At 45.0% G+C, this 25297-nt stretch overlaps 1 protein-coding gene across 2 annotated transcripts in view; it reads left to right on the top strand.

Annotated features, from left to right (window-relative positions):
- Nucleotides 1-4712: 4712 nt before the first annotated feature.
- Nucleotides 4713-25297, top strand: part of LOC144106508 (uncharacterized) — a 55595-nt gene continuing 35010 nt past the window's right edge. The window contains exons 1-3 of one of the 2 annotated variants that reach the window (XM_077639350.1): nucleotides 4713-4851; nucleotides 14847-15217; nucleotides 23963-23982. In XM_077639350.1, the coding sequence (XP_077495476.1) occupies nucleotides 14948-15217; nucleotides 23963-23982 (290 nt within the window). In that variant the 5' untranslated portion in view covers nucleotides 4713-4851; nucleotides 14847-14947. Of the gene's footprint in view, nucleotides 4852-7148; nucleotides 7269-14846; nucleotides 15218-23962; nucleotides 23983-25297 lie in introns of those variants that run through there. The other variant, XM_077639351.1, reaches the window with a different exon arrangement.

Genomic DNA, 25297 nt, shown 5'->3' with positions numbered 1-25297 from the left:
TGGGGGGGGGGGGCATAACAAAAATGTTCTCTTTGCTTAGACTTACAACATTTAAATTTAACCACTAATGTGGCATTTTTTTTATCCAACTGACCATGATATGGATGAATTGAAATATGTGTTTTACACCAACCCTTTAAAAAGAGCACCTTTCAGGTCTTGCCGCAAGTGTCTAAGCCACATTCACAATCCCTTGCCCTTAATCACAGGTATACCAGAAGGCAAATAACAGGAGTTATGATGGGTTTGTTGGCAGGTATATACTAAAGAAGCAATCATTAATTGTGGCAAACGAAAGTATAAGAGATTATTCGTTACTTTTGTGATAGCTTTGAATACCACAAGCTAGCATGCGCAAAGCATTACCGCAACAGCGTTTTGTATATGCTGCATAACAAAGAAAACGTCAGGGTTAATGCCAGACACAAACTTATCTAGCTGCTGCAAGTATTCAGTAGTTAGCGACGTTGACAAATCAGCGGAGTCTGGAAGAGAGTTTCAGTCATTGCAGCTTTAAACAACATAACAACAATCATATTGTTGCTAGTTTTGTTTTCTTTATTTTTCTGCTTCTTGTGTTAGATTGTTTTTTTTTTTTTGCCTTTTCATGTCATTTCCCGCTGCTCGTGTTCTGTTTGCATTTTGGCATTTAGGCTCAATTTGTGATCTGTTTCTGTAATCCACTCCTGCTTGGACCTCACGGCCTGCTGTATGTCATAAATAAAAATAATAAAAATAAATAAAGTAAATTTCGTACGGCCGGTAATCGAATAAATTACTATGGCGATGCCTTGATATTTCATTAGTTTTGATTTCAAAGTTATCTTATTTGTTGATTTTAAGAATGTTGCTACTAACGAGGTAAAAGGATTTTCAATCTTTCATACTTGGTTCTTGCTTCTAGCGACGGAAGTTGAGCTTTCCTACAGAATTCTGGTGAAAAAATGAAAAAAGATAAACCTTGCAGCAAGTCGCTGTATACTATCAAGTTTAGGACTACTGGATTAGGTGTAAGGATCGCGTACTATTTTGGCGTATTCAATTACCGGTCTAACAAGAGTTTTGTATGCGAGGCACATTACATCTGGTAACACCGAGCGGGCAGAGCGCCTCTCAGGGTACGTAGCATCCTTTGTCACACTCTTCTTAAAAGCAATCACCAACTGTTAAATATGTATAGGGATCTAACTTCTGGGTGCGTGTTTTCTTGTTTGTAATAATGCGCAAGTCATTCTCATACACGGATTACAACCTGGTATTCTGCTGGGACCGCTAAATAATTTATAATCGCGTTTATTTTTGTCCTGTTTCAGGTTCAACAGTCGAATGAGGACTGTGACATCAACGTGTGCTTACAGGTCACGGGAGACACTGAATTAACAGCAATATAATCGCTGCTTCCACATTCGTTGTCATTCTGGCAATTGAGAGAGGCTGGCTTGAGCACTACAGTAAGTTATAACGATGAATCAGCGATTATATGGACGTTTTTTAATGCCTCACGTGACAAAGAAGCAGTCTTTGAGGTAATAACCGTCTTTCGGCTTTTGAAACCGAAACAGTAGGACAGAAAAAATCTGATTATAAACTATTTATCGGTCCTAGGTGCATATCACATGGAGATTCACACACGGTAGCGTCTGCCGCGTCATTGCAGAGAAGAATGCATGCCACCAAAATTAGGTGCCTGTACTCCATTAACAAACAGCCGCCTCCATGAGTACTCTGTGAAACGAGAAAAATATTTCGGAAAGTTTTGCTTCTAGTCGTTTCTATGGGCAACGCTCCCGTTCTTCACCCGCAGCGAGGAGTCCCTCCCATGCGTAGGTGTTTTTAAATATAGATCGCCTTAGAAATAACGCTACATACTTTCACAACCTGTACTAGGATGAATTTGGTTGTTCAGCACGAAGAGATGACATCGCCGGTGCAATACAACATCTGAAAAGTGCTCTGAAATCTCCTACTTCCAGGTATTCCTATCGTTGCTAAGCCTACTTTATATATATATATATATATATATATATATATATATATATATATATATATATATATATATATATATATATATTGCGTATAGAAATTGTATTGTCTATAGTCTAATCTATTGGATTTCTCTGTAGGAATCAATAGACTTTAAAGACAAATATCTATTAACAGTCTAAAAATTTTCGGAAGCGGTAGCGATTTGGCTGTCATCCGAATACAGGTGTGCATTTATTCAGTAAGCATTTTCACTTGCATAAATCAGTGGCTTAAGGGCACTATTGCGTCGACCTAAAGGCAAAGAGCTTAGACGCGGAACCGAAAAATGAGGCAAAGGGACAGAAACGCGGGAACTGACGCTACATAAAGTGAAAAAAGAAGTTGGCCGCGTCGATTTGAAGAACAGCTCAGAAAAGGCGACAACAGTTACCTGCGGCAGTTTCGACCAGTTAACAGCACGACCAACAAAGAACGACCAATGCTTGTGTCGCTGCCATGCAACCAAATGATAGCCCTCGGAAGCAGCGGCCGATTGACGAGGAGGGATGAACACATTATTAATGCGAAGCGCCTTATATGGCTTATCAGCAACGAAACCCGGCGTTGTCATTGTTGACCGTCAAAGAGGTCTGAAAAATTCAGTAAGCATTCAGTAAGGGGTAGGGTGTGTGTGTGTGTGTGTGCGGGGGGGGGGGGTGCCCCCAACCTAACCGGAAGTGATAGCCGGATGTGACACGGTAGCTTGGTTAAAGCGGCTGTTTGTATGAAGTTGTTCGTCGTGTGGCCTTTCCAAAGGCCTTCACGCCAAGGTCTTTGACCTAGAGGCATTTACCGAAAATGCATTTAAGGCAATAATACTGGTTAGCAACTCGCACAAACTTGAGGGCAATTCTGTCTCAGGGCACTGAGGGGACTTTAGTCTGCTTGCGTGCACGATTGCGAAATGCGTTTAACTTTTTAGAACGTGGTTTTTTCCACGGCGCCTGTAGGCATTGCATTTTTTTCTGTTTTTATTTGTTCTGTTTAGTGTCATGTTTTAGTGTTTAGTGTCAATATTTTTATGTCATGTTTTACTCTTTATTATTTTTTATTTGTATTTAGTCCGTCCGTAATTTTAGACGGATTGACCGCCGGTAGGACGAACAGAAGGCCGGACGAACGGGCCGACGGACAGACAACGAACAGCCATTACAGGCTTTCGCCTCAAAACGACGCAGCGCGTCTACAGTAATGCAGAGAACTTGTGGCGCACCATGTGTTAGAGTCCTTTTTTTTTCGCTGAATATGAAGCTTCTTTATACTTCAGTGGAATTCGTAGGCGGTTAGGTGAATTTTGTAGTTACTCGAGCCAGGTTCTATTTTACAAACTTGGGCAATTACGGGATACAAATGATCGAAGCTGGCCAGCTGTTTCACGTGAGCATTATAAATCCACTTCGCGTCGATTCAAGTGAATTGTTTTGTCGCGTGTTGTCAAAGCTTTGAAAAAAACCATCCGCTGAGGCATTCGCCATACTGAACGTTTATTTTCGAAATTCCTTGAATTTTCTTAATTCTTTCTAGTACACTTATTGGAAATGTTGCTATGGGCATATGACCTGAAAAGAAGCACTCTGTTCTAAGAGCAAAGATATCGCTTTTCTGACTCTGTATTTACATGGTAACGGAACTACCCGTCGAATGAAAGAATGTGCTCTCCATATGTGAGTTGCTGTGCTTAAGGGAACCTTCATTTCGTGCTAACCGACTCTAGTGTGTACTAGCTAAGCGAGTGAAAAAAACATAATGCACCATTCGATTTTCTCAAAACAAGACCACACGCGCGCCAGCAAGGTGAAGTGGTTTTGAGCTGAATACCGTTGATTTCAGAGGACTCTGCAGGGTTCTTCCGCTACGAATACGGAGCCTATAAAGAGCAAAGGAATAATCTTTATCCGTGTTTACGACGCTTTGTACTTATTTTACCAACGGTTGAACTGCTTCTAGGAGGCTGGACCCAGTCGCCAGTTACATGGCCGCAATGGTATATATTGGCTTTAGGCACAAAATTAGACGCAGCACCAAACCTACCCGTCTAAGAAATTCGCTCCTGATTGAAATTTTATTTCATTAGAGACAGTGTAGCAAAGAGAAGAAGCACACATAGCTCATGTTACGTGCTAGTTCCACGCCAACAGCAGCTGTGGAGTACGCCAAGCCTCAAGAACACCCACAGTGCATGACGAATTTGCGCCAGAAACCAGAACACAAAGACCGCCTAAGATAAAGGAACGTAGTAATCAAGGCCTGCGTTTCCTGCTGTTTGACACGCTTAGTTTCATGTGGTGCAGGGCATCAGACAGCCGCCGGAAGGTAAGATCTGGCAGCCACGTGGCAGCCACGTCTATACCTCTTGAGATAATCATTGCCCAGATACTTGAAAGGCATTAAAACCGGTGTTATCACCTATCTGATGCATTTTTTAACATTAAAGAGTTCCCACCGTCTAGCGTCTGCAAAGCCACCGATTTTAACTGCCCTTTCTCCCGGGGCTTGTATCTTGCCCTAAGATCAGGTTCTTCCTCTTAGCCCTATCACTCACCGGTGCAACCTTCGCTATCTCCTGCCGCACCGCTTCTTCGATGCATTGCATCAACGAGGCGAAACCAGGAACTTGATGTCTCATACGAACTGCCTGTAGGGGGAGACCACTATCTTGCTGTCTCTGTAAGCGGTGGGGGTCAACAAGCACTACTACGAGCCTGCTTCTAGTGACAGGTTTCAACAAGCGTACGGAACGGTACCGCGTTCATCAACCGACGCTCCGTTGGTATAACAAGGACAGATTTCTGAATTGCAACAGCCTTTTCTGCGGCATCACTGCAAGTGAGTAACGGCGGAAGTCTCCACTACGAACTGTCTAAAGCTGAATGAATTAGTTTGACCTTTTATAAGCATAGCGTTTGAAAGCCCCTGCAGAGATTCCTTGCAATTTATTTTAATCCGCCAAGAATGATCAGGCTAGATACCACCTCGCTGTGTTACATACGCCTACACGTCTGTCAAGACAACTTCACTCTCGCCCCTGGAAATGCAGGGGCGTTCTTGAGAGGGGCATAGTGATGAAAACACCGCATTATTGTGCAAACATGGACGCATAAATCATAGTTTACATGCCGGCAACCACAAAGCTACACCCAGCCTAGCGAGAAGGATTTAATGCCATTAACATTCCATACATAACGTTGCTGGTGCGTTCTAGACAAGTTTGTGGACGTCTGTACAAGTTGCTCTCATCAGTATGGCGCCGCAAGGGGGAGGAGCATATTTTTGTGAATAACGCACGTCGGTTAAGCGAAATCATTAAAAGAATATGCGCCATATTTTCTTCAGCACAATATGTCGTTTATCTTCACAGCGTTGAAATAATTGAAAGGGTTCAAGTATTTTTCCTGACATTCCTGTTGAATCCATAGCGGTTCTAGTATAACAGTCACATGGTACTCTCACGCTTTCGCGCTTCGGAGATCAGATGGATGATCAAGAAAATGCAAATTGCGGTGATCATGAAAATTATCAGCTAAAAACAGATCTGTTGAGTACTGCATATTTCTATAAGCCTTTGCTTACTACACTAAAATAACTGAGCAGCAAAGTGTACAGAAATGAGGGACTCGTTAGGACATATGAGCAAAGTCAACAGCCACCAACACCTAGATTTGCATAGCAGAATGTTTTCTTTTTAATTTGTGGAGTCGATCAATGATCTTTTCTGTCTGGTTTATAAGGTTTTAATGTCCCAAATCGACTGTGGCTATTAGGGGCACCGTAATTCAATTTTCGATAATTTAGTCCACCTGGGGTTTTTTAAAGTGTACTGACATTGCACAGTGCGCGACTCTCTTTTCGCCTCCAGCGAATGATGACCGTCGCAGTCGAGATCTAACACGCGTCTATAGCGTCAGCAACCCAACACCAGGATCACTTAGCCACCATAGCAGCGGTTGGTCAATGGAAAATCAGAAATGTGATCATCACCTACCAGGAAGATGGTGGGTTAAATAATCTACAGAGAATTTTTGCAATGTCTGACTCAGTGCGGAAGAATGGATTTATTTTTGCTACGCAGAAAACGACGATTAGCGGGCAGTGCCGCGGGACTAACCGGTCGCGCTAGGCCAGCTTGTAGGAGTTACACTAGACGATATTGCTATGCTCTGAACCTCCGGATTTAATGTCACGTAGAAGACGACGAAGAGCAGGCAGTGTTGCGGAATGCCATGCCTTACGAACGACGAAGAAGAAGAATAAATTGCGAGATGGATCGCCGATATTGCTGTGATCATGTAAATTGTCACCCAAAAAACAGGTATTTTTATTACTGAATAGCCTCTGTTTACTACGCTAAAATAACTGAGCAGAAAAGTGTATGAAAATGAGGAACTCGTTAGGACCTTTTTAAGAGCGAAGTTAACAGCCACCAAATCCAAGAGATGCAAAGAAGAATGTTTTCCTTTTAATTTCTGAAGTCGATCGATGATCTTTCCTGCCTGTTCTATGTTATTTAGACCACCCTGGGTTCCTTAAAGTCCACTGACATCGCAGAGTGCGCGAGTCTCTAGCATTTCACCTCCATCCAATGACGACCCTCGCGGTCGAGGTCTAACCCGCGTCTATAACGCCAGCAAACGAACACCAGGATCGCTTACACCTCCACCGACACCCTTCATAGCTACAGTTGCTTGAGAGATTATAACCCCATCAAACAGGCAGAAAAGATTATTGATCGACTCCACAAATTAAAAGGAAAGCATTCTCCTCTCTTTCCGGCGGTTAGCTGCTCAGGGAAAGCAGTATATGGAGGTCCCTCTTTCCAGGTTACGACCCCTCTGTCTCTTCCAGTTCTTCTCTCGTTCGGTGCGAGCGCACAGGGATTGCCGTTAAGCAGTGTTTGCGGCTACCTTCATGATAACATAAGTGCAATTGATCGATTACCATGTTAGCTGTATACAAAATTCTGTCGCATGTCCGAAAATTCTTAATTCTATTGCTGATAATTCATATTTCTTTTTCATTTGAATTTTCCAATTTTTATGTTGATTCAGTCTTCTCACGTCTATTTTACCTCGCGAAAATACTTCATTGGCATTTTCCACTGTACCTTGGCCAATCTCCCCGCGTAGGTATATGCCATATTTACTGACGTGAAAAAGAAGACCGCCGACCCGAACCTGCCGGCTCCCGCCACTCTTCTTGTATTCGACCTTGTTGCCTCCACTGGACTCCCTCTTCTCTGTTCTACGGTGGGTCCTTTCACGTGCTGTTTTTTTATCGCTGAAACTGTAGTCAGGTTAAATGTCATCTTAGGCTTCGATCTATGTCTCTAGAGTCCTCGGCTTGGAGTACGGCCCTCTGGTTCGCCAGCCTGCTGGGCCAAATTTCGCCTCTGCAATCATTCGGACGGATCGGCGTCAGTGACATTCCAGTGGCGCTTATTCCTACTGTAGACGCAGCTGAAGGCAGCTGAAGGCTATTACCTGCCGCCACCTGGAGATCTCTGATGTGCGTCATTTCGGCCAGAAGGGCATTCTGCGCCGAGCCTCGGATGTGCAGTGCATGGCGTACTTCCTGCATTGCACATCATGCGCGTCGTTTTTGGGTAGTCCTTTAATACCAGAGCAACTCGCTTGTTCAAAAGGCATCACCCGCGGAGTGGACCCATCGGCCTCTCCTCAGGAATTGCGTGAGGGTTTTAAGGACGCTTGTGTTGGTGTATTATCGGTATTCCGCTGTACCAGAGATACAAATGGTTCTCGTGTACCGACAGAGCTCGTGATAACATTTTCAGGATATCCGTGCCCCCCTGAGCTTAAAGTTTGACCCATGGTATACCGTTTCGAATCACTTCAGCCTCGTTCTTTCAAATTCAGAAATTGCTGGCCCTTTGCTCATAGCAACGAAGCTTGCAAATCTGCGATGGATTGCCGACTTTGCGGCGACAACCATTCATCAGACATTTGAAGATCTATGCAATCTCTGTCGCGGCGTTCATCCCGCTGATGATGCCGGCTGTCCCAAATGTTCTGATGAGCAGAGTGTGTTGGACGTCTTTCAGCAGAGAAGGTGCTCCGGAACTGATGCCTATGAACTATTAAACAGGAAAAGGCATCGTTATGCGGGCCTTACTAGGTCTTTGGGTCTGATTCCGAAGCAGTACTGATTGAGTCTGTGGTCTCAGCCGTTGAGAAGGCGCTAGCAGGCGTTGCGGATCCTATGTTGGCTACCTTCACTGAGCCACTCTCAAAGGTCATTTCTAGTCAGTTTTGCTCCTTCGCCTGCTGGTTTTCCCGCTCTACCAAATAGTCCTTCCCATAGAATCCCTGGTGACTCTCCCCAGACTCCTTCCTATTCCTGCTGCGTCCTCGTCTGTGCCTTTACATGACGCCGGGGAATCCGGCCTCTCTACCGTTTGCACTTCGGACTTCCAGATGGCAGCCCTTTCCAGAAACATTGAGCTCCTTCCACTGAGTCGAAGACTGCCACCCAAATAACAAAAGCAAGAAATGTTCCCCCGTAATCCACATAAATCTGATGTGCTAAAGAAGGCTGTAACAGCCTCTCTGCTTTTACAGTAACCATGGCAGGGTTAAAAAACTTCAATGCAATTGTTGTTCAGTTGCATCTTCTTTTCAAGATTTACATAATCTTGTCTCCCAATTCGAACCAGACAATTTTATATCAAGAAACTTGGCTTACTCCTCTTAGGCCATTCTCTCTTAAATATTGTCGAGTATTCCGAGCCGATCGCAATTATGGCCGGGGTGGTTGCTATTTAACATTTATTTCATCTAATATATTTCATCGGGCGCATGTGTCACACCACATTCTAAGATGTGACTCCTAACTGTTGGCTGTTGTTATCGCAATTCCACATTGTGCTAAACTTACTGTTGATAAAGTCTACATTTCTTCAGGTGACTAAAGCACAGATTATTTAAACAATATTTGCGCTCTAACTTCAGAGTGGCATTAGCTGGCGATTTCAATTCTCATCGCGTAATTTGGAATTTCCGTACAGCGAACGGAGTTAAGGTCTCTTCGTGGTCTGCAGTGGGTTGTGGCACTTCCTCCGCTCGTTTTCCGATAACTTTCATCATAGTAGCCTGTCCCCTTAGCGCGACTTTTTTTTACAGAAATTCGTCAACCGCGCACTTTTCAGAAAACTTCTGCAATCCTCTTTCTCCTCGATTGCATTATTTGATAACATGGATCCTGCTCAACAAGCTTTCACTTCCATGTTAGTCGCCACTGAGCGTTGTGTTGATAGTGCAATCTTTAGTGAAAAATAATCAGCTCTCTCTGTGATAGAATTATGAGTGTGAGAGAACATATCGAGATAGAATAGCTGCCTGGAAGAGTCTCTGTCGTAATCACTGCCCGCTGAATTGGACAAAATACTAATTTTTCGCGGCGTCTTTAAAAGGAGAATTCATAAGGCGAAGGAAGGAGGAGCACAATAAGAATTTGAGCAGTAATCTATTCCCCACAAATAATCTCATAGCTTTGTATCGGTTCATGGAATGCAACCACAATTCGCCGTGCTCTCATGTGAAATTCACTTATGTTACCGCCCCGGGAAGCACAAAATCAACTTGACCAGATAGCGAAATGCCTTACTGTGCGCTTTCAATCGCGGTTGGGGGTCCGTCCTACCCACACCGCGCGCAGACTACACTGCGGCTCGACCCTCTGAATTATTTTTAATAGTTTCTGACCTCAAACCTGCAGCTCCTGAATGCAGCGAGGTCGGTATCAGTATTTTAAAGTCTCTTGTTTAAGACTTTACCTCTGATGTATTACATATTTTCAATGTGTCCCTTGAGACAGCTTGGCTCCCTCCTGGATGGAAAATAGCGAAAATAATTTTACTTCTTAAAGAACCTCACAAGGGTTTTGCAATCGATTACATTCGGCAAATTTCCCCGTTGTCTAATTTAGGAAACCTTATTGAACCCACTGTTCACAGCCGTCTAATAATCACATTTTGGCATTACAAGCCTTAGTGCTTCTCGCTTAGGGTTTTGACGAGAGTGCTCGATCTGGACTGCTCCTTTAGATTTGGAAAGCCGAATTAAGGCTGCAAGGCTGTACAGAATTCAATAGTGTTGAACAACAAAAGCAGCACACGTAATTGGCCTAATATTGGAACAGGAAGGTTTCACATTGGTCCTATGTAGCACCAGCGTTTACCAATACATCTCCAATATTGGGCCGATCACTTGTGCTACTTGGGAAGCTTGACGACATTCGGCCAGCTTTTTACGCTCTTGCATGGGCAGAGCAATTCCTAAAAGATTAAATTTTTCTTTTCTGACGCTTCCTTTATTTCCAAAACCTTTTCGCACACTACAGGTGTGCCTCAGGGACAGGTACTGTCACATTTCCTCTTTAACACACTCACGCGGGACATATCTATTAGTGGTGACATCAAAGTGTATGTGTATGCGCATGACATAGCCTTTTACGTATCAAGCAGAGATATTCATTCACGGCACTGGCTATTGCAACTATACCTCAATGCCCTGGGAGCCTACCTCAATGCTGTACAAGTTACAATCAATTCTTAACGTTAACATATCTTCCGTTCTTGTTTATCCACTGGCGTCCCCTCTTCGTATCTGTCTGCTGTATGGCGGCACCCAAATCGCACAAAATGAGTCCATAAAATATTCAGGCGTAATATACGACCCTGATTTAGACAAACTACCTCGTATGAAAAGTATTGTTCCGAAAGGTGAGCGGGCTCTCGGTCACCTGACGGCAATCAGCAGTAAGAAATTTCGTGTGTGCAAACACTGCAGAAACACTCTTATATTTCTTTCGGAATTATGTAAAACCAATTGTAGAGTTCGGCCGCGTTCTGTTCTCCGGTTTTCCTAGATGCAAATTTCAATAACTGGTGTTTTTGGAGAGGCGCGCTCTACGGCTTCACCTAGGTTTTCCAAAATCGGTGGGAAATTGTGCCCTTTTTCTGGAAGCCCGCGTACGAGACATGAACACTCGCGACCGGCTCCTCACATTGCGCACCTCCTTGAAGGGACTTCAGCCTATGCCTGGAGTGGCTCCACCAATTTTTTGACTAACCGAGCTTTGTTTCTAGAGAAACATTGGCCGCAATGCTACCTGCTGCGTTTACAGTCTACCTGTTGTCTAGGATTAAAGTCTCGCTTAGGTCCGTGCAATGCATTAGCATTGTGTCAGCTGCTCCTGCTGTTTGCTTTGACCATACGCTGCAGCAGCGTGCAAAGAACTTGACTGGCAGTGTGCTAAATGGTCTCCTGGAAGAACATCTGTTCCAGAATCCGAGCCAAGTATTTTCTTTCACAGATGGCACTCAACATGGCGAAAACGCAGCAGTAAGTGTTTATCCCCACGCAATAGATTGAAGTTATTCCATCCCGGTCTCTGATTATACGTCAATTAATTCCGCCTGAATTTGTCGCTATTCGTTTGGTCTTCAAAAAATTCCCCGCTATAACACGTAATCATTTCCTCGGACTGTACCTCAGTCTTAGCAGCGCGTCTCTTTTACCGGTCCCTAAGGCACTTTGTGCCCTTTCTTGTGCATGAAGTTTTATTTCAGTGGATTCCAGGACACTATAGCATTATTCAAATTCGACGGCCAATTTCTCAGCGAAAGCCATCAATGGGCCTGTTTTCTGTGTCCTTCCAAACCGTAGCCTCCTGACCACGTCCCGATATGAACGTTTCCAACTACACCAGAACCTGAGCCATGAGCCCATCCTTGATACAGCGGACTATGAGCAATTGAAGTTCCCACAGAATATTCCTTCATGTGCCTGAATGCAATGTAAGGTTTCCATCACGCTGTTCCGCTGCCGATTCCTTTATTTACGCCGTTCATGGTTCACGCTGCCGAAATCATGTGCGTCATGCGGGGACGTTGAATCCTTAGACCATTTAATCCTCTCCTGTCGGCAGTTTGCATGGCATAGAGATAACGTTTTGCAAATTCCCCTTGCTCAGTTATGGCTGCCGTTTACTTTTCGTGTCTCCTTCTCCTTCGGTGCAACCGTTAAAGGGTGTGGCCTTTAGCAGTGATGTGAGCTTCTTCGCAGGTTCGTCACCGAGAATTCGTGTTAACTCTTCGTTGCCTTTACTTCTGTCAAAATTTATATATTATGATTATTCCTTTAAAATTAATTTAGTTTAGTCCGTGTTTCTTTGTTTCCTCTATGTTCATTCCAATTGCCCCTCTTTACTGCGAAAGCCCTGAGAATAAAATAAATGAAATGAAAATCTCTCATAATTCGTTGTTTGTTTTTCCAAATTTCTCTATTTTTATTGATGAGCCACTTGAGGTAAATCTGGAAGATTTTTTCTACTGTTCGAATCTCCACGAAATTATGACCAATCCCTCATCGTTGGTATGTTGCATCTCTTTAGACGCAGCAAGAACAAAACGAAGGCCGGAGCGCTAACTCTAGGCCAGCTTCTCGAACATACAATAGTGGATTTCACTAGGCTCCGAACCTCCAGATTACTGCTTACGCATAAACATTAGAAAGGAAATACAACCACATCGTGCCAGTAGGATCGGCAGCCACGATTTCCGTTTATAGCGTACGGGGCTCTGCCAGCTAAGCTATGGCGGTGGCTGTCCAACCTCGCCAACCGTGTTCGTATCACCTGACGTAGAGCGCTCTGTACTAACACAAGTTCCGGATGCCTATATTCTGCAGGAAGCCAGCCGACCGCGGCGCGTCGCGGTTGCTGCGGAAGATCAATGCGGTGCACCCGACTGGCGCGTTATGCGGGAGCTCGCCGCAGCATGCCACCTTGAGAATGGACGGTGGACAATACGTCCGCGTTGCTTCTCTTGATCTGACAATAACTAAAGAGGAAGTAAAGAAAGCTACAGAAGCAACGAAAAGGGGGAAAGCAGCTGGTAAGAATAAGGTAACATCAGATCAGTCGGAGGACGGAGGGGAGATTGTGGTACGAAGACTGGCTACCTTGTATACGCAATGCCTTATGACCTCGAGCGTACCAGAAGCTCTGAAGAACGCTAACACAATAATAATTCATAAGAAAGGATACGTGAGGGGCTTGAAAAATTACAGACTGATCAGCTTACTATCTGTTGCCTACAAGTTATTTACTAAAGCAATACTTAATAGAATCAAGACAACCTTAGATTTCGACGACCCAAATGACAAGGCAGGCTTTTGTAGAGGATATTCCCCAACAGACCCCATTCACACTGCAACTCAGGTGATAGAGAAATGCCAAGAATATAATCAACCTCTATATATAGCCTTTATTGATTACGAGAAAGCATTTGATTCAGTTGAAACTTTAGCAGTCCTGCAGGCACTGCGGAATCCGGGTGTACAAGAGCCTTATCAAAAATACTTGAACATATCCACAGCGGTTGCACAGCTCAGATAGTCCTGCATAAAGTCAGGAATAAATTTCCAATACGAAAGAGTGTCAAGTAAGGAGATATATAGATGAATACAGGAGGTGTGCAGAGGCCTGTATTGGGAGTGGTTGAGGATAAGAGTCACCGGAGAATTCCTTACAAATCAGCGATTCGTTTATGATATCGCGTTGCTAAGTCACTAAGGAGATGCTGAACTGCAAAACATTCCATTAGATAGACAGACAGAGCAGTATTGTTTATCTAAAGATTAATATACAGAAAACCAAAGTAATGTTCACACTCGCCAAAGAGAACAGCAGTTTACAAATGGTAGCGCGCTGAAGGAAGTGCTAAGGAAATACGTCTACTTAGGGCAGGCATTGACCGAAGATAGGGAGATACGGAGAAGAATAAAAACTGCGTGGAGCGCATTTGGCAGGGTATGGAAAGAAAAAAAATGATAGGTGTAACTTTAATAGACCGGAAGCGGGCTTAGTGGGTGACGGAACACACGTGGGTTAATTACTACCTAGTCGAAATCAATGGGAAGAAATGGGCTTGTGCAGGGCATGTAATGCGAAGGCAACATAATTGATGATCCTTATTGGCAACACACCAGATTCCAAGTGAAGGAAAGCGCAGCAGGTGGCGGCAGAAAATTAGATCGGTGGATGAGATTAAGATTTTGAGGGGATAAGGCGGGCGCAGATGGCACAGGACAGGGTTAATTGGAGAGGTATAAGAGAGGCCTTTGTTCTGCGGTGCGTATAGTCTGGCTGATAATGATGATGATGATGATGACGATGATGATTGAGAGGTACTATGATACAGGATGCGCTGTCTCGTCTCCTGCTTCATGTCTATGGTGGGATATGCCAGAATGCGACGCCATCCGGGCCGTCCCGTTGAACTATTCATTTTCTGGCCGGCGTTAACAAATCTACTGCTCTTCAATCCGTGGTTTGGGATCTTCTTTTCCTGTACTGTTCCCTGTAGTCCTTTATTTATTTGCTTGTATTTTTTGCGTCGCTGGAAAAAATTTCTCACTGCATTCTGTAGTCCAATTGTGGCCGAGTATAGCAGCATGAAAAAAATAATGAAAACACTTTCGCCATTTTAGCAAACAGCCCTCATTTGTGGCACAGACATTATTTTTTTTCTGCGCATCTACTGAGCTAGAGGTATATTCCTAAAACTCAATCCGTAAAATTCCAAATGCATGCACTTTGTTCTACGTAAAATTTTAGAGAAACAAGACAAGAAGAGCCACTTCACGTTATGACGTGGAAGCTTCAAAACGTGGATTGTACGGTGTCTTGTTGGTTTTAAATTATCGAAATATTCACTGGTTTTTTGGTGAAAAACGTACTTGGATAGCACAACCGCGAAATTATGCTTTGTGCATTTTTATCTCGTTTTCCCGTCCACACCACAGGAAACCTGCTGTGAAAAGTTCTTCAAGCCCTGTCATTAAGAGCCCAATCTCCAGCTATCGTCTTTCTAAAGAGGCACAGCCTGTGGACGGGTCACGTGAAGATGTCCGATTCTACGCGATCTTCAGACCTCTGCAACGTGTACCTCTGCAGCACGCCAATCCAGCAGCCCGGGTCGCAGGCCCTTTCTTTCTTCGCCTCTTCTTCGCGGTCAGTGACTGGACATAGCTGGGAAAAGCACTGGCTGGTGGCGTTCGACTACGGCGGCCCGCAAGTGTTCGTCTGCGATGCCGACATGGACCATGCAGGAGATTTGACCGGACGCAGCACATGGAAGAGCAGGAAAGTTTTGGAGGAGGTGTATCCGTACAAAGTGAGTACTGGAAACGCATACTAAGACAAGAATGCGTGCGGTGAAAAAATTGGCGGTGGTTTAGCTCTGGTTAAACCTGGGGTGACGCGATTGCTACAGCTGGCTGAGTGTAACCTGGTCACGTGACGAACCACATGACGAACCACGTGATCAGCCATGGCCCCGTGCCGCTGGCAGCTGCTCCGCACCACGTGACCAACCACGTGAGAGCGTGGCGGCGCAGCCACAGTGTGGCGGCGCCACAACGCCGAAGGCTGGAAATGCTACCGTTATGTACGCTACAAAATACAGTTAAAAGCAGTGATTTAAGAAAATATATACTGTAGTGCTTGAGGGAAGCAAAGTAAGCAGCTGGCAAGCTATGTTGGAGGAGTGCACAGCAACATTACTTGTGAACGCCAAATAACAACAGACCGTCAATAACTGGAACAAAAGAGAAACCTGCAGCGGCAGCCACCACACTAAAGAAATATAAATAAGGTTTGACGACAGCTTGTCTGGTCGGATCGTAGATTCATGCTGTATTGAAAAGGAATGGTGACCAAAAGTTGTTAAAAATGTTAAGCATTTGTTCATGTGTCCCAAATCACGAAGCATATAAGAGCGTCGCAGTAATGTGTCCAGGCACCTTGCATGCGTAGGTGGAAGATTACTGCTGTTGAAATACACTGTTTTGTTTCTGCTGTCTGGTTTATCAGGGACTCCAGACGTAACAGTGGCAGCCATCTGATTGTGCGCAGCCAGGTCATTGTGTGTCGCCATTTCCCCTCTTTCCGCAATATTCAGTCTTTTTGTAGCGATAGCTACATTACGGTAGCATTTCGAGCCTTCAGCGCGGCGGCGCCGCCACGCTCTCATGTGGTTTGCCTCGTGGTGCGGAGCAGCTGCCGGCGGCGCGGCGCCGTGGCTGATCACATGGTTCGTCACGAGGTTTGTCACGTGACCGAATTCCACTCAGCCAGCTGTCACTATCGCGTCACTCCCGGTTTAACCAGAGCACAACCACCGCCAGTTTTTTTTTATATTTGACGTCGTTCTTGCGATCCCCTCATCGTCTTTCGAAGTTCCCCATCTCACCTATGTAAGTATACTCGCTCTTTGCATCGGGTGCTTTAGAGAGTGCGAGAAACATGTTTCTTTTCGTTTGACTTTAACGGCCACCAATCGTGAACTAATTTCCGCGCTGAAGCGCGATGGAAATGCATTTGCTATGTGCTACAGCAAACACTAAAGACTCGCTCACGCCTTGTACATAAGTGATCTTAGTTCCGGCTTGGCAAGGAGGACAAAACGGTTCTGAAGGGCGCGATGACCTCTGGTAGAACGATATCCAAGAAGTACTTGAGTAGGTGCATTTGTTGAGCTCTCGGCGCACTTAGCATAGGTCAGAAGCTGCAGCTTCAAATTTTATTTGGCACCCTGGATAATGGAAGCAGTCTCAGAACGCTTGTGGCACACCGGATGAACAGAATTGAAATAAAGATGCCGGCCTGTGTGTATGGGTCCTTTCTGCAGACATTGAACGAAAGGTGGCATCTATGTCGCTCAATGTATATGTCCAAAAATGAAACATGGCATGCGCCATGCTCCTCGAAACTGAACTATATTAAGTCTTCTGTGCTGCTAACGTGGTTTCTGATAGCAGACAATGCGTGATTTTCGATACTGCAGAAGCATTTATGTATCGTAGAAATCTGTTGGTCACAACTGGAACAAGGCCAGTTAACGGTCTTTTGAAGCTTCCATGATAAAGTTGGCGGTTGTCACTCGAGATAGTTGAGCCCATGGCGGTGCTGTGAACCTCTTGGAGGAAAGTTATGCAAGTCGGCAATACACACGTGCGGCTCAAGAGGGACCCTTAGACTCAAAATAGAAGGAGACTTGCAGAGTCTTCTTACGGCAGCGTTCCGATTTGTTCTACCGCAGCACAAGTCGTTGCACTTTAAGCTCCTTTATTGGATCTGAACCACCTTTACATGCCCTCCCGAGTATTCATAAGCAGTGTCGTGATGCAACCGAGAGTAGATTTTGTACGTTCGCCCTTATGCCGCCTGTCGCGCTACTTGTACAAGGCATTACCAGTCCTAAACACACTCATTCAATACGTAACCCTTTATATTTCACCGAAACGGTATGGGCAGATTGCGACAAAATTACTGTGCCCTTGCATATCAAGTCGCTGTTCACTAGTGTTCTGCCGGATCTGAGTGAACGAGCACCAGTCAGCGCGTAAGTACGACGAAGAACTGTGCTAGAGAACCCCTGTCGACGCATCGCAGCTTCCAAAGCTGTTACAGTTCTGCATGCAGAATTCATACTCTGTCTTTCAGGTTGCAGTTACAAAGAGTTTTACGGGGCCATCATGGGTCCGGCTGTCTTGGTAACAACCGCCAACTTCAACATGAAACTATTACAGATAGGGCGATGGCAGCATTCGAGCCACAGCCAAAGGTCTGTGTACAATCCGTCGACTATTTTTCTGCAAAATCAAAAAGAACGCTTGGCTGCTTTCACAAACCACATGAACAGCACTGAAGAATTCATTCGGTTCAGTGTCGAGGACGAGCCTTCTGGCAGTCTTTCTTTGTTGCACTTCTTGATTGAGACATGTAGCGGCCGCCTTTCGTTCAATATCTGCATAAAGGACATACGGCTGTTCCTCCTGTTCTTTCGGTGTACCAAAAGCGATATGTACCTACTTCCATCGTCCGACGTGACGAAAAAGTATGCTCAAGATCTGAATATTGGGTTTCTCACCTACCACAATGCACCGAGAGGTCATGGATTGCGGCGTCTCAAGCACTTCCTTGTTCTATCTTTACTCCCGAACTCCCTCCATTACGCAGAGCATCATGTCAGCGAATATTCACGCCGGCTAAAATCTCTGTTTTTCATTAAAGAGTTCTCTCTCTGAGTACCGATCTAAAGGTGTCATCACGCCCAGCACAATCGGTTCGTCTTCCTTGCCGCACCCAAGCCGCCTTCCCTTATGTACGGAGCGTCAGCGAGTCTTTGGTCGGTGCACTGCTCACTTACGGTATTCATGTCACTCACGCCTCAGCGTGCAAGCTGAGGAACGCGTTGCTGGCCTTAAATGACTGACCACAGAAAGAAAAGTTCCCTGGCGTAATTTATAGAATTCCTCCGCATACTGCGACCATTCCGACCGAGACGAGAGCGGGAACTTCAAACGGCGATTCAGGGAACACAAACACGACATCATCAGTGAAAAGACTGGCTCTAACGTGCTTGCCGAACAGATGGCAGCCGCGACACACATTATCGCTTGGGATGAAACATCAATAATCAGAACAGAAAAGAACTGGCTCTCCCTCTCATATCTCGAGTCCCTGATAATGCAAACAGCAACAACATTAAAATACAACGACGATAACCTTCCGCCTACAAGCGCAAAGGATAGGCTTCGGTTGATTACTGCGTCGCAGTTGGTTTTGTCTTGGTTTAAGGCTTTTCGTTGAATGAACAAGGCTTCCGTACGAGAACCAAAGCGTCTACATTTTAACAACTTTCGGCCAGCATTCCTATTCCTTTGCACCTCCGCACTAAAACGGAAGAATGTATCTATGTATTTCAACAGAGAATATAGGTCAGCTAAAAGAAAAAAAAAAGTGTATACCATTCCATCAAAACTATAGCGTCAAGTTCAATCAATCAATCAATCAATCAATCAATCTTTTATTTCCTCCTCAGAAAAAGATTAACGGAGGACGAGGAGGGCTCGAAGAAAAAAGTGGCAGTTTCCACTTGATGAGCTTCGAGCCCCCTATTTACAAGGCATATACAGTGGAAGATTTAGAAATATACATCTTTATACATTAGAAAGTATAACAGTCAGTACGTATATGCAATACAAAAAAAATATACACTCATTCTCAAGCCACAAATAAAAGTCAATATATACAAGGCAGCCATGGTAGCACAACAATTTTACAATGGAAAGAGCATTTCTAAATACATGAAACAATTTCATACATGCTCACTCTCCCGTTACAAAGGACTTAAGTATATTTTTGTTGATGGTGCTTATGTTTATTCCCTCACAATGAAGGTGGTTGCAGGTTTCTAATGGTCGGTTTCTACGAAGAAAGCTTAATTGGCAACAACACCTGCATTTTTGCATGTCTTCTAATAAAATATGGTAAAACGTGAAATATTTGTGAAGCTCACAGTATGGAGCACCGGTCTCCTTGGGAACATAGTAACTGGGTGTTTGCAAGGATTCATAGAGATACATAATTGTTTTTACAGACCGATGCGTTGCCAGACTATTAATATGCGCATGCATATGACGCACGTTCTCACTCTACGAGACGCCGAAATGTCTAATTTCTTACCCCAAGAAGGCCAAGACGGTTCATTGTTGTCGTTCAGCCAGTCTATGGCAGCGTGCATAGAGCGATGTTCATGTGACCGTGAAGTTTTCCGTTCCAGCACCAGTCTCTTTGGAGCTAGGATTACAGACCTCAGTGCATATTACAATTCGCTGTTGCTGTAAATTACAGTAGGATTTTCGCAGAAAGAAGAGAAATATAACGATGACTTGTGAAGTCAAAGAAGGCGAAAGTGTACCGGGCACAATATCCGGCCGGATTTCTTGGTCTCACACTTCCACTTCGGGCGCAATTAACACCGTTTTTCACCGAATCGTGCACTGATAGCAAGCAATATGAATGCGTTTATTGGTACGTAATTTCGTTGCAAAACTAACGTTTGTACCTCGTATACGGGCTTCACTGGTGATGTATGTAGTGGGCCGGCATGCTTAAGAAGGTCGAAGTGCCTTTTCCTGCGCCTTCCTAATAACAGGCGTAGGCAAAAAGGATATGCCGGTGCTGTTATAGCATTTGCTGACGTCGAACTCCAACCAAAATAACCGATGTGCTAAAAAAGGGACCGAAGTTCATCATGGAACCTACTGTACCTGAGCACGAGCTTCTGCCTTTAAAGTGGCAGTTGGAGCGCAGAGAAAACGACAAGGACCGTCAAAGGTCTCTTCTAGATAGTCTTCACTGCCTGCTGCAGACTGCTACCAGTCGTCAGATTTGTGCGAGCAAAGGATGATAAAGCTTGAAAATGAATGTGCATGAGGTTGCCTCTTTTTTTGAAGAAAACGGGTTGATCGTTCTGCTAGCAGACTAGGGTGGATGGTTGGTCTTACCACTGTTTGGGACGTTTAACGACAACGCCACTAAAGCTGTCACAAAGAACCCTGCGCCGAATACAGCGCAGGCTTCCAAGGAAAAAGCTCAAGCGATATAACTCTGCAAGGACATGTCTTTGGATTGATTGACGAGCGTTGTTACTAACTACAAACAGTAATGTTTTTTTTTTCTGTGAGAAACCTACAAGCTTTATAAGCCCTTTCGATGGCAAGTGACTGAGAGGGGTACCTGGCAACGGGAGAATTGCCCCTTTTTCCCGATGTGTTTAAAGGCGTTGGTATAAAGACCCATTCGCGACAAAGAACAATGGCGATGTGGTTTCCTTCCTACAGCGTCCCTTATCGTTGGGTTGCGTCGTCTAGATAGTTACAAAAATCTTTTTCTTTTCTATTCTTAATGCTGCCCTGCTTCGTGTCGATAGGTCTCGCATTGAAGGAAATGGTGCCGTTAGTTTTCAAAACACCAGACGTTTGACCCTGTCCAGTATTATGAAGCTGCTTGAATTTTGTTTTGAGTCAAACTTTGTGACTTCTGACAACCAGAACCTTGTTCATCGCGAGGATATTTACATCAGTCCTTGTGTGGTGACTGTAGTTGTTGGTACTCTTTTGGCCAGCATTGATCGTAATCTGGTAACCCCTCAAGAATTACCTGTTCAGAATAGATTACATTTTTTAGTTACTAGCCTGACTTTAACACCACGTCAGACGTGCTGGATGTATTATCCATGTGTCCCAAAAGACCTGTAGCTATTTGAATCCGCTAATTCCGGGACGGTAAAACGGGCCATTGGTACTTTCTTCGTCAGGAGAGGTTTGAAACATTTATGTTCTCGCCTGGCGCATCACAGCCTCAACAGTCAGGTTGGTCGGATGCTGAATGTTGGCTTCACTGTCTCGCCGTAGTGGTTCTGCGGAGAAGCTGCTGCAGGTATTGAAGGCTAGAACACCTTAGGAAGTTGACAGTCGAGTAAAAAAAATTAGACTGGAGGCTGTCCGCTATATTCATACGGTGTCCCACAATGTCGACAATGTAGCCAATCTCTACGGTGTGCAGTATGTATTCCCTGCCCCACGCATTGTGACCCCGAATCGCCTCCGAAGATAGGAGCGATAGAGACTGCATGAAATGTCACGCCACTCAGTTCGTCAGGTGTTCGGTTTGGGCTGTGTATGAAATTGCCCTGACCGATGGGAAAATTTAGTTTCGCCAAATGTGCCCATGTATAAATGAACGACACAGGGAGCACCGGTATTCGATAAACAAATGAAAAAGGACTAATTTGCAGTTGCTCTACGCAGCATTCTATTTGGCGGCGCGTGAGAACTTGTGCCGACCGTTGCCTGTAAGAGCAGAAATTTCCAGGCGAATTCGTGAACAGATGGCACTTGAGCTTGCTTACGTTTTTTTTTTTCATAATGAAGAAGAGAGATGACAACATTTGTGCCACTTTTATCAAATTGTATAAAAAAAACTCCAGCGGAGCGCTTAAGTCCACATAGGGGCAGTAATGTAAAACCACTTCTCTGCGCGTCCTTTCTCCTTTAAACCCGCCCGACATATCGCCTCCATCATCTAACCTACGCGCATAGAGTTTCTTACTATTAACTGGAGGTAAAGCTAGCGCCTCGCCTATGGAAGTTTGCATCCATGGAGCATCCTTGAGACGACCACAGCCACCATGGGCGCTCTGAGCATCATGGGGCGGAGAGCCACCGACTGCAGAACCACAACTTTAGGCCAAATGTTATGAAAAAACAAACGCTGTTCGAGAATCAAGAATGCCCTATCGTTTAATACCCTGTCTACAAATTGCAGCAAACGAGCAGAAAAGCACGTAAATGTAAAGTTTGCCCAAAATAAGCAATGGCTTGTTCTCCTATTGGACAAGTACTGCAGACCACAAAAGCCAATATTTAGTGCTTAACAGGCGCACTTTTAAAAAGAAATATGTTTTAAAAGCGGTCGCTTAAAGACCTTAAGAGGATGTTTAGTGGCACTTCGGAAAAAAAAAACCTTTTATAGACGTCGTGTGCTGCTGCGTTTTCGCTACTGTGGCTTTTGCGCACTACGTTTGTGCCGAAGTCTTCCGTCCGCGGGTTGCGCCGTGGACAGAATCGACCATCTCAGTAACACCACTCTGTGTTTCTGAAAAAAAAAAACGGACTCTCCCGCACCAAGTAGCTCATCGCCCCATGATGCTTGGAGCGCCCATGGTGGCTGACGTGCACTGCTGCCAGCTTTCCCTCTAGGTAATAGTAAGGTACTCTATGCCTATGCGACTTCCTTCGCGCCATCTACTGACCAAGCGTCGTAGATTGCGAGGGCGGTTTAGAGGGGGTGATGCACGATGGCGCTACGACTGCATTTTAATGCAGTTCTTGTAGACCCACGCTCTCTACCGCTTCTGTCCACAACTTTTGTCCACAGCTTCCTGTCGCGCCACTCATGAGCCAAGAAATGCTTTCCCTTTAAAAGAACGCATGTTTTTGGCACGCACTTAGAGAATCATTTGCAAGACACATCAAGATATAGGTATCTGATTTATTCCGAATAAAATTTCTCGCGAGTGTCCGCCTCTCATTGTGCTCTTAACGGCCATGCTTGTGTAGCACAGTCCCTTGCTTAAATTTGTGCTTGTGTTTTTGTGGGCTGAGAGATGTAACTCTAAATATCTCCTTCGCTTACTCTGAGTGCACGTTTAGCACATTAAGAGTCAAGCTTTAAACGTTCTATTTTCTGGATTGGTTTCAAATTTTAACGTCTTTGGACGAAGAACACAACTGCAAATACGGAGCCTCCTTCTGAACGCACTGGGTTCTGGCAAATAGGCTACTCGACACGAACAATCCGGATGTGCTGAAGGAGGTTCCAGCTTGTAGCGTGTTCGATCCACTGTCCTTATAAAAAGGTACGAGAGGGAGACGAGGGTGTCAATAAACGGAAAGCCACTCAATAGCATTTGTTCTACCACGATATGCTTCCAGAGCTCCCACCCTCTTCCCTGGAACTTCTGATCCGCAGGAAGATCACAAGCACCCGCGCAAAAAAAAAAAATTATGGCTGACTTCTAGGAGCCTCAAAAACAGACGGCTCTTCAATGCACTGCCCGCACAAGCTTTACTAGTGAAGAGGAGACCATTTTATCTGGCGTACTATTATGAACACCCATTAATGAGCCTACGTACACAGAATGTGTACAGAGAAATCATGAACACTTTCTCCGCCCTCGTTCTGGGAGCTACGCATCAAATCAATACGATGCCGGAATACACCTACACATGGTCGTTAAGGTCCATGATCTCACACCACTCTCCCAAACCAAGCCTCCTATACATCCGGAGAGAGGAGGCCCTCAACGCGAGCACATCTATGTGTTGCTCCTATCCAGTTGTGTTATGGGTGTCATATTAGAGGAGAGGTTAACAGATGAATACAGATGCCTACCTTACGTGAAAAAGAACATTTTGCTATCTCCGTTGGTCTATTGCTTCGACACGTAGACACAGTGAGGTAGCCTCAAGCGCCAGTTGTGAACCTGCCGCTTTCTGTTCGTTTTCAGAGGCACCTCGGTGAGCACATGTTCCCTGAGGCGCGCATCGAGACGTTGGTGTGAGGAAGATGAGCGCCTCTGGCGGCTACCACCTGACGAAGAACAACTGCCAAAAGTGGGCTGAGCGCTTCCTACGCGAGCTTGGTGTACAGATAACTCTCTGCGAGCCTCAAGCGGAGGAGGTGGTGGAGGGGGTCATAATACCGGGGGCTGTCGGTGGAGCTCTGCTAGCAGGCGCTGGTATACTGGCCGCTTGTTTCGCTTCCGTACCGCGTCGAAATAATAGCAACTAACTGCAGCAGTAACGCCGATTGGCTACCAAAAAACATGCGGCCCATGGACTTCAAGCCAAGTATGCACTTTCGCAGATTATTTGAGGTTGTTAATACTTTCGGCGCTAGCCTGTACACCAATCGAGTGCTGCGCAAATATTCGGTGGTGGATCGATAAAATATTGATGTTGTTTTTAAGGAATTTAATGAAATACAATAAATTCTCAGTCTCAAAACCGCCCTTTAAAGGAAGCCGTGGATGGATTCGCCAGTTTAACGCAGAATTGTCACAATGATGATGATGGATTTCTATGGCACAACGGCATCTATGGCCAAAGGGCGCCATGGCACAAGGTATCTTTGATTACTGAAGGTGGAGTCAAAGAAAATTTTACAAGCATTTCACCCTCATTAGACGAGCACCGGGCCAGGGGAAAGCTTGTGCCCACTGTGTCACCGGTGGGTACCCGGCGGCACCGGGGATCGAACCCCGCACCTCCCGCATGCGAGAAGGATGCTCAACCACTCGGCCACCGCTGCGGTAGAATAGACGCAATACTATCGTTTATCGGGGACATTAGTCCATTCCAACAGACGCAATTAGCAAGGTTAACATATTAGCTGCCAGTACGTATGTCAACGGGTACAATGCATTTTACGTTTTTAGAGACTAAACTTTTTGTACTTCCTTGCAGCCGCTAGTGAACTACTGTGCTACGCAGAAACATAGCGAAACGACATGAAGCATGATTAGCAGTAGACAGTACCCATCGCAAGGAGATCTCACCTCTATGGTAATAGAAGAACACGTGTGCAGCATTTCAGGAAAATATACAGTGCAGGGGTTGGCTTCTGAACTGGTCTGTGTGTATTATTTAGCAGCCCCAGCATTTGAAATCTTTTAACAATGAAATTCAAGTCCACACCCTTCAGGACCCAGCGAGCGACTTCAACCAATTTTTACAGGTGTTTCACTGTACTCCTATGAAGAAAAGCTCCTCGCCTCTGTCCTTTTGACGTATCTTTGTGTTGGTAAACTTGGCTGAAACAGCGCACTCATACTGCACGTAAA

Source organism: Amblyomma americanum, chromosome 10 (assembly GCF_052857255.1).
Source record: "Amblyomma americanum isolate KBUSLIRL-KWMA chromosome 10, ASM5285725v1, whole genome shotgun sequence".
NCBI classification, from domain to species: Eukaryota; Metazoa; Arthropoda; class Arachnida; order Ixodida; family Ixodidae; genus Amblyomma; species Amblyomma americanum.
This window is presented reverse-complemented; position numbering and strand designations above follow the sequence as displayed.